We start from the raw sequence: 9,800 nt of genomic DNA on the forward strand, positions 1-9,800 counted from the left end.
TACAACAGTAGCCTGTGTTTGTGTTTAAGAAATTATGCACAAATTTCATTCCTTTCTTTTCTATAATTCAGTTTTTAATTCTTTTAAAGAGGATGATCTAATATATATAATATATATATATATTAGCAATTCAAGTCAAGTTTTATTGTCATTTCTGCTACATGTGTCTCACAGGACCACAACATACTGGTTACAATATATTATATTAATGATATTATATTTTAGATCAACTTTTTACCTTTGAGATTTATAGATATATTTTTAGATATATTTTTATTGATAAAAAAATAATGATATAATGAATATAATATTAAAATAATAATCTGTTGTACAATAGCTGATACAATAATAACAGTGTGTTAGTGTACAGTAACAATAATATTAATAGATATTTATTAATGAATTGTAAGTATAGTAATTAACAATTATTATTATTATTAATACTAGCAATAGTAAAACAAATTGACAATATTTATTAATATATATATATATATATATATATATATATATATATATATATATATATATATATATATATATATATATATATATATATATCAATAATGTCAATCATAGCACTAGTAGTAACAGTATTGCTATGTTATATAATGTTTTCAATAATACTCTTTTATTAATATTATTATTGTTGTTGTTATTAATGAAGCATTTATATTATTGTTAAGGTCAATGAAGTTAATTAACTAATACTAACAAACACCTTGTGATTTTAATAGATATATATATATAAGATAGATAGATAGATAGATAGATAGATAGATAGATAGATAGATAGATAGATAGATAGATAGATAGATAGATAGATAGATAGATAGAGTTTACAGCGCTGTTGTACTCCATGTTGTCCGGTAGGTGTCGTAGTTTCTCTTTTTCAAGCTGAACTCTTTCAATCACTTCCTGTGCTGCACACACATCACAACACAACTCCAGCAGCAATGAAACTTGTACACTTTGACTTCTTCAACACTTGGAGACACTTTACAGGGATAAAACCCCACCCGGACGACTAGTCTGCTCATGGAGAGCCGCTGAGATCCCCGCTGCCGGCGGTCCAGTGCTTATAAACACTGGACTTTTATTCTATGTTCTCTTTCCTGGGCTAGCCGGTCATGCTAGTTAGCCTGCGTCTGGTAACAAGATAAACACAAACTGTACCCTGTATATTTTCATGTTTCATTGATGTGGATTAATCACGGGCTCGTGGAGCCAGTCTCGCGACGTAAAAGTCGTACGGTCGCGTATGGCAGCGTTTCTGCAGTTTTGTCCATGAATTATGTATGCAGCTTGATATTAGCTGACGCTAACTGAAAGAATAACAGGGGGCTTTCTCTTGTTTCGGATATGATTTGTGGGGACCCGCGGTGCGAGACGCGTTAGATTCGGGCTTTGTGAGTGATTTGAGGAACTCTTTGTTCGGGAGAGGAAGAGGAAAATGAGGAAGAGGAAGGTGATGGTGATGAAGATCAGCTCGAAAGGGAACTGCTGATTATAAACAGACACTTTCAGAAAAATGCCTAGAAGAAAACAGTCTAACCCACAGCCTGTGAAATGTAAGTGGATTTCTATCTCACTTTTATGCACTTCATTTCACAGTTTGACTTTTTTTTTCTTTTTTTTATATAAACGCTTTATTTTTATGTGTTGTTGTTGTATTCAGTATGATTTTGTTTATTACTGGTGATAGTTTATCAACAAGAGCATAAAAGGATTGTTATTGCCCTCATCCAATCTGTCTCTAGTTATTTTAATAATTTATTCAGACGTTCCGGCTTTTTTTTTTTTATTTTGGTTTCTCTGGATCTTATTTTCAAATGTTACACATCAGCACCGTATCACATCATATCATTATAATTTATTATTTAGAAAACTTTCTGATCCTGAACATGTCAAATGTAGGTTTAGCAGATCTCCTGATTTCTCTGTAGCTTGGCGGTGTCTTCTGCTTTTCTCCAGTGTTGCAACGATGCCACTGATTTTCATGCATTTCGTAATTTTTCTGTCGAAATATGCGTTAAGAATATGGGAACATCGACGGTTGAATATTTCAGACTTTAATTTGAGAGTTATTTACATAACAGACTTTGATGAGTCTTTACTTCAGTTCTGAATAATCAAAACATTTAAACAATATGTTAATAAAATATTATATATGAATAAAATAGTGTTGAGCTTACGATTATAAGTGTTTACTGTGTCATTTTATTTTGTATTTTGGGTGTGTGTGTGTGTGTGTATATATATTATACACACATGCATGTATATATTTAAAAAATTACATTCATATTAGGTGCATTTATACATAAAACAAATAATATATATATATATCATATATATGTACACACACACACACATGTAAATATATGTATATATATATATATATATATATATATATATATATATATATATATATATATATATAAAACAAATAATATATATATATATATTTATATATATATAATATATATATATATATATATATTATTATTATTTATTTATTTTTGTAGACTATAATTATGACTAGTCATTAACAATTACTACTACTACTAATGCATTATATATTATTATTATTATTATTACCATCTATACTACTAATGCATTATATATTAAGCTTCCCTCTATCAAAATAAAATCATTCAAAAAAAAAAATCATAGTCGTCATAATTTTAAAAATAAATAATAATAAAAATCGATTTTATGTATGTTGATAAAATGAAGAATGTGTGTGTGTGTTTATGTTTGTCTTCTGCAGTGGATATACTGCTTTTTCTTTGGTGCTTTATTTTCACTCCCGTTAACTAGTTTTTTGCAGTGCATTGTTAAAATAATAACGTATGTCCATTTCTGGACGCAGACGTTGAAGATCAATCTAACCAAACACAAATCTAACCTTTACTTTTGCCCGAAAGCAGCTCTTTTTAGTCCCTCTCCAGCTTTTATGTAAGTTCTAAAGGAAATAGTTTGACTAAATGATAGTTTCCAAAGCCCTCGTTTAATGTTGAGTTAAGAGTCTTTCAAATCGACTCTATCTCAGTGAAAACATGTCGGCTTCCCCTCTTCTGTCGTCATTCGTTTCCTCAGGACAGACCCCTGTTCCTGGCGCGGGAGCCGCCTCTGACCCGTTTATCTGCCGTCTCTCTGCTTTTCCTTCCTCCTTCATTTATTCCTGTCTTTTTTTTCCCTCATTGCAGCGCTGATAACCGTCGGTCTTATCACTGTACAAGTCTCTCATGCCCGTTTACTGGATATGACTGAGAATGGTTAGCAGATACAGATAGATTGTGTTATATCAGTAGAACTAGGAGCTTGATGCACGATGGAGCTATATGATGTAAGATATGATTCAATTAAATTTTACACTAAATCTACTCGACTTGAACTTTTAAAATCTTCCACACTTAAGCCAAGCAATTACTCGACACATTGTCTTAAATGCAAGAATAATGTTACTAAATGGATGGATTAATCATTTTAAAAGGCTTTAAAATAGGATAGGTACACTTCTTCTTCTTTATATATATTTTTATATTTTATATATATATAATGTAAAAAAAAAAAAATCTGTCAAAAAAAAATATATATATATATATATATATATATATATATATATATATATATATATATTTTTTATATTTATTTATTTTTACATTTTATTTATTTATTTTTTTTACATTTTATTTATTTTTATTTTTATTTATTTTTTTAATTAATTTTTTCTTATATACTCTTTTATATATTTCTTAAAAGTTAATTTTAATTTAATTTTACTTTTTCTTCTTTCTTTTCCTTTCTTAAGTTTTTAGACGCTGGACGGTTGTAAAAAAAAAAAAAGCATTTCACTGCATGTCGTACCATCTATGTATTTGTATGTGACAAATAAAATTTGAATTTGAGCCTCTTGGTTTGTAATGAAGTAAACTTCTGATGTTATTACTGACTGTGATGTTGTTTGGTTGCAGTGGGAGCTGAAGATGGGGCGGCAGTCGGAAATCAGGAAAACCTGGTTCTGGAGAGCGACTTCCTCCTGGGACAGGAACTGGGCTTTGGAGAAAATGACTACAGGATCGTGGGTTTTGAGAGGGACTCGGGTCAGTGATGTGGAATTTGAATGACTTCAACTGTTACTTATCATGAATATATCATTTTAATAGGCTTAAAAATTGTGAGTAGCTTTACTAATTAGATTTTGTGAAAAATGTGTTGTTTAGTGTTAATAATAATAATAATTATTATTATTATTATTATTACTTTATAACTACTACTGATATTAACAATAATGATGATAATACAAAATATTAAAAATAATTCTATAATGAATATAATAATAAAATAATAATCTTTGTACAATAGCTGATACAATATTTGTTTTATATTAATAATAACAGTGTATTAATGTACAGTTAGAATAATAATATTAATATTTTTTATTAATTAATAGTGTTTATTATTATTATTATTAATATTAGTAATGTAAAAATATTGCCAATTTATTTATAGCAATATATATAATATAATATCAATAATGTAAATTATAGTATTAGTAGTAACATTATTGCTTTGTTATATAATTGCTTATGTCATATAATTATTGTTGATTTAATTTATGAAGCATTTATATTACTGTTATAGTCAATAGAACAAAAGTTGATCATTGTTAGTTAACAGTGCATTAACTAATGTTAACAAACACCTTGTTATTTTAATAGTGCATGCTAGAATTAACCAATATTATTAAATGCTTTAGAAGTTTTTGTTCGAAGTGTCTTTTATTGTGATCTCCCGATAGACTCCGTCACGGCTGATATGGGAATGCCAGTGTACGGCTTCAGCGACGAGGACTGCTCCAGCTACAACCGTCTCAGCATGGAGAGCGACTTCGAGGACCCGCGGGACACGGAGAGCGAGCGGGAGGAGATGGGCCCCGACGCGGCGTTCGCCCCGTACCTCTCCTGCAGGCAGTGCGGTCAGCTGCTGGGCGACCCGCTGAGCGGAGCGCTGGACCTCGCCGCCGGACTCTACTGCCTCCAGTGCGGCGCCGAGGGCGGAGACACCGACCGGCTGGACCGTCCGTCCGAGGAGGCCCACCCGGCGGACGCCGCGCAGGGCAAGCTGAACCGCGGCAGATCCACGCCCGACGGAGGCTCGGGTAAAACGTACTCCTGCAAGCTGTGCAGCTTCAGCTCGCGCTACTCCAATCACCTGAAGAGGCACATGAAGACGCACAATGGCGAGAAGCCCTACCGCTGCCAGCAGTGCTCCTACGCCTCCGCCCAGCTGGTCAACCTGCAGCGGCACGTGCGCACGCACACGGGCGAGAAGCCCTACAAATGCGAGTTCTGCACCTTCGCTTGCAACTCTCTGGGAAACCTGAAGAGGCACCAGCGCATGCACACGCAGGAGAAGGACCTCAACTGCGCTCAGTGCGACTTCAGAGCCAACAACAGCCACTCCTTGAAGAAACACGTGATGAGCGCCTTCACGGAAGGTAAATGTTTGATCCGCTTCGTGTTAGAGCGGCGCGATCAGTCGAAATAAAACCAAAATTGTAGCATAGCTTTAGAGCAATTATCAAATCGCTCTAATATTTATCAGATTTTATTTTATTAATTTACTTATTATTTATTATACTTTTATTCATTTAAATTTTTATAAATATACATTTTTAAATTGGATTCACATTTTAAATCTATTTTATTAAATACATTTTTTCCCCAAATTAAGGGTTAGTTCACCCCAAAATAAAAATTCTGTCATTAATTACTCACCCTTATGTCATTCCAACCCTTAATATTAATTATATATATATGTATAAAAAAAAATATATATATATATATATATATTTTTTATATATATATATATTATTAATATATATATTATATATATATATTATATTATATTATATATATATATATATATATATATATATATATATATATATATATATATATATATATATATATATATACTAAAAAATATATATAGTATATAAATATAAAAATATATAGCTCTCTCACTGAAATGTTCCCATGTCCAGAAACTTAGTAAAAACATCGTTAAAACAGTCCATGTCTCATCAGTGGCTCAAATTCGGTTTTCCTTTGCGCAAAAAAAACAAAAATAACGTAATATACAGTTTTTTCCCATTAAGTTCAACGGATCGCCGTCTCGCACATACAAAGAAAGATACTTGCATATCGTTCACGCGATTGTCTTTTGTTGGGTTTTCCTGTCAAAATAACAAGGAATTCTTCAGCTTGTAAGAAGTGCTGGTTTATCTGATAGTGGGCGGAACTGATGCGCAGACAGCAATCTCATTGGCTGGCGACAATCTCCATCGTCGTCTCCGTTTAATTTCAGCAAATCAATTCGCGCGAATCCTATAATGCTAAATTATAAACAATCCATTATTGTGATGCTATTAAAAAATTACTGTAACAATTTTAGAGTCAAGGTGTTCATAGAGATTTACAATAATATGTATTGAATTTGATAGGTGTCCCTCACATTGTCCCACATAAAAATAGTGTAGCGTACAATGTTTTATAATATTTTATTTTGTGTGCATTTCATTAATTTATCGTATCGGGGACATCCACGTTGTTTGATATATTACAATTTATTTTTAAGGAACAAAATAGTTACTTTCCTTGGTACATACATTTATAATGATGCGACTATAACTAATTACTTTTTTAATGTAACATGCCCAACACATTTGCTCTCACAGCGACCCGGGTTCGATTCCCGTCATTTCTCTTTTGTCCCGTCCAATAAAGCATAAAAAAAATCCCATAAAAAAATTACAAATAAGAAAATTTATCCTAAAATTGTTTTGCATTTCCCCCAAATTCAGTGCAACTAAATGGGAAAGGTTTTTATTTTTATTTTTATTATCCTCCAGTTGATTCCTAATGGGTATAAAGCTCATGCCTATATTTTCACTCCTATGTATTTTATCACAGAAGTAAAATCTTTTATGAACGCCACTTCCCTACCCGGGAAAATCTGTTGTTTTGCTTGGCTATTTTAATTATCAGTGCTAAACAGGAATACGAATGAAGCACAAAGAAGCACTTTCTTGCGTATTTTCCATTTACTCTACACTTCGTGCTGCGAACCAAAAAGAGGAAGTGAAGCGAGGGGGGGGAAGTAGAAACCCTCGGCTTCCCAAATCCGGATCGGCTGTAAAGAGGAAGCTTGTTTTGTTCCTTTATCTTTCAGAGTCTGTGGTGTCTGACCTGACTCTGCACATCAGCAGCGACCCCGACTTCCTCCAAAGCTACGACGCCCGCCACCCCCCCGCCCTGCTGCACGCCGAGGGTCTGGCCAAAGAGTCGGACCCCCTGCCCGAGCTGCTATTCCCCTTCACGTGCCGCGTGTGCGGAGCGGTGCTGGAGGACGAGGAGGGCACGGCGGCTCAGATCTGCAGCAAATGCACACTGGACATGCTGTCCAAAAGCTCGCCGAGCAGCCCGGAGAAAGGCGACAAGCTGTACTCGTGCACGTCGTGTCCGTTCGTCACGCAGTACCCCAACCACCTCGCGCGGCACATGAAGACTCACAGCGGAGAGAAGCCCTACAAGTGCCCGCAGTGCAATTACGCCTCCGCCCACTTCGACAACCTCAAGCGGCACCACCGCGTCCACACGGGCGAGAAGCCCTACAAGTGCCGCGCGTGCGACTACGCCTGCGGGAACCTGGCCAACCTGAAGCGGCACGAGCGCATCCACTCGGGCGCCAAGCCCTTCCAGTGCAGCGTGTGCAGCTACAGCTGCAACCAGAGCATGAACCTGAAACGCCACATGCTGCGGCACACCGGAGAGAAGCCCTTCAAGTGCCAGGAGTGCGGATACACCACGGGCCACTGGGACAATTACAAACGCCACCAGAAGAAGCACGGCCACTCCGCCGAAGGCTGGATCAAGATGCAGCTGCCGGAGAAAGAGGAAGAGGAGGAGGAAGGAGAAATGTAGTGGGAGCTCTCGGTGATGTCTAACTCCAGTTGCCTTATCGTTATTGTTATTCCTGTTGTTGCGTTCGGAGGAATCCGTGTGGTGATGGTGTGTCGCGACAGGGCCGGCGTGCTGATTTTTATTTTATTTTTCACTTGATTGTATTTTGTCCAACTGTTTACAGCAGCTGATTTCAATCACAGAATCAGAGGTTTGCAGTTTAAGGTCGTCATCTTGAACTGAAAGAGCACATTTCTGCAACACCGGGTGAATCTCACAGAAATCTAACAGGCTGTATTTCACCCTACTATTAAGGAAAAAAACATGAAGTTATACTTTGCATGAAAAAATGAGGTTTGTTTTATGTTATTTTTTTAATTGAATCAACCGTGTAATAAGCTTAAGATCGTAATGGTAAATAGCGAAATTATTTTTTACATTAGTTTCAATCAGTTTCAATTTTTTTTTTTTTATTTTTAGGTTTTAAGAATGAGGCATGTTTCTTATGAGCATTGAGATTTGTTTTATTTTGCATTTTTGTTGTTATTAGACTTCTTTTTTTATTAGTTTATATATATATTTATATATATATATATATTCATATATATATATATATATATATATATATATATATATATATATATATATATATATATATATATATATGCATATATATATATATATATATATATATATATATATATATATATATATATATATATATATATATATATATATATATATATATATATATATATATATATATATATATATATGCATATATTATTATTATATATTATTATTATTATTTTTTTTTTTTGCATTATAGCATTTAGAAAATAGCAGTTTTATGTTTTTTGTGTATTTTCTGCATATCAGTAAAGTGAGCACAACAAATACTTTCATTCTAATTATAAGACTTCTTTCATTTGCATTTGTTTTTTTTTTTTTGACGTCATGAAAATGCAAAAAAAAAAATTCCTAAAACCAGACTTAATTTTCTTTTATGCTAAATATAACTTCTTATTTTTCTACTTTTTAAAGTTCCATTTCGAGTTACATCCTCGATGTGTTTCGCGAGATTCACCCCGTCTGCTGTCTTGAATTCTCGTTGAATTGCTGAATGAAAGAACTGCAATAACACCAACGAGTGGTCCTGTTCCAGGCCGACGCAGCAGCTCTAGCTGTTTGATCACACTGGGATTTGATGACACTGAAGACGTCCGGCTGCTACTGTACGTTCACTTATGCACAAAGACAGTGATGTTGCCTTGTCTCGGGGAAGTACCGCCCCTCCTTCCCTCATTTACTGTATCTGAATTTCCTGGTGCCACTGCAAAATGCTGCACTGATCGGGGTCTCGTCCGTCCCCAACACACTCGAGGTTTTTCCAGGGCATTAGAGGGATACGTATGGATTAGTCTCACGAAATGCTAGCATTATATTTACCATTAAATTCTTATCAAATAAGGGAATGTTTTGCATAAGGAATATGAAGGGAATTTTTTACGCATTTTTGCATCGCGACATTATTGCGCGCATCTGCGCTTTTTATTTCCGTGACGTTAAAAAGTGGAAGAAAGTAAATAAATGGTTCGGTTTTTGTGGTAGTATGTATTCTACTATCCCTTTCTTTTCGGTGCCCTGAGGCACGAATGACCTTAATTGTCTTTGAAAATAATGTCACAATGCAAAAAAAAAAAGATGTAATGGTCCTAAAACAGACTTCATTTCTTTATGCGTTTGTTTTTACCGGTTTTCATGAGATTCACAATTTTGTGCGCGTGTCTTTTGTTTGACTTCAGTTTTCTTTAGAATAAAGTGTGATGCCTA

General features: G+C 34.4%; 1 protein-coding gene across 1 annotated transcript; it reads left to right on the forward strand.

The window, feature by feature from the left end:
* The first annotated feature begins 929 nt into the window (after nucleotides 1–929).
* On the forward strand, nucleotides 930–8,505 carry LOC122361438 (zinc finger protein 513-like). The gene is made up of 4 exons (XM_043262186.1): nucleotides 930–1,568; nucleotides 3,975–4,103; nucleotides 4,802–5,500; nucleotides 7,237–8,505. Exons 1-4 carry the CDS (start codon nucleotides 1,529–1,531, stop codon nucleotides 7,986–7,988), a joined length of 1,620 nt encoding a protein of 539 aa, XP_043118121.1. The 5' UTR covers nucleotides 930–1,528; the 3' UTR covers nucleotides 7,989–8,505.
* The last annotated feature ends 1,295 nt before the right edge of the window (nucleotides 8,506–9,800 follow it).

This window comes from Puntigrus tetrazona, chromosome 17 (assembly GCF_018831695.1).
Source record: "Puntigrus tetrazona isolate hp1 chromosome 17, ASM1883169v1, whole genome shotgun sequence".
In the NCBI taxonomy this organism is placed as follows: domain Eukaryota; kingdom Metazoa; phylum Chordata; class Actinopteri; order Cypriniformes; family Cyprinidae; genus Puntigrus; species Puntigrus tetrazona.

What these genes read in the sequence shown, in the direction of transcription:
- LOC122361438 (XM_043262186.1), top strand. Translation starts at nt 1,529, where the DNA reads ATGCCTAGAAGAAAACAGTCTAACCCACAGCCTGTGAAAT. An exon ending in GGGTTTTGAGAGGGACTCGG is followed by an intron (nt 4,104 to 4,801) that starts GTCAGTGATGTG and finishes ATCTCCCGATAG; the next exon opens with ACTCCGTCACGGCTGATATG. An exon ending in GATGAGCGCCTTCACGGAAG is followed by an intron (nt 5,501 to 7,236) that starts GTAAATGTTTGA and finishes TTTATCTTTCAG; the next exon opens with AGTCTGTGGTGTCTGACCTG.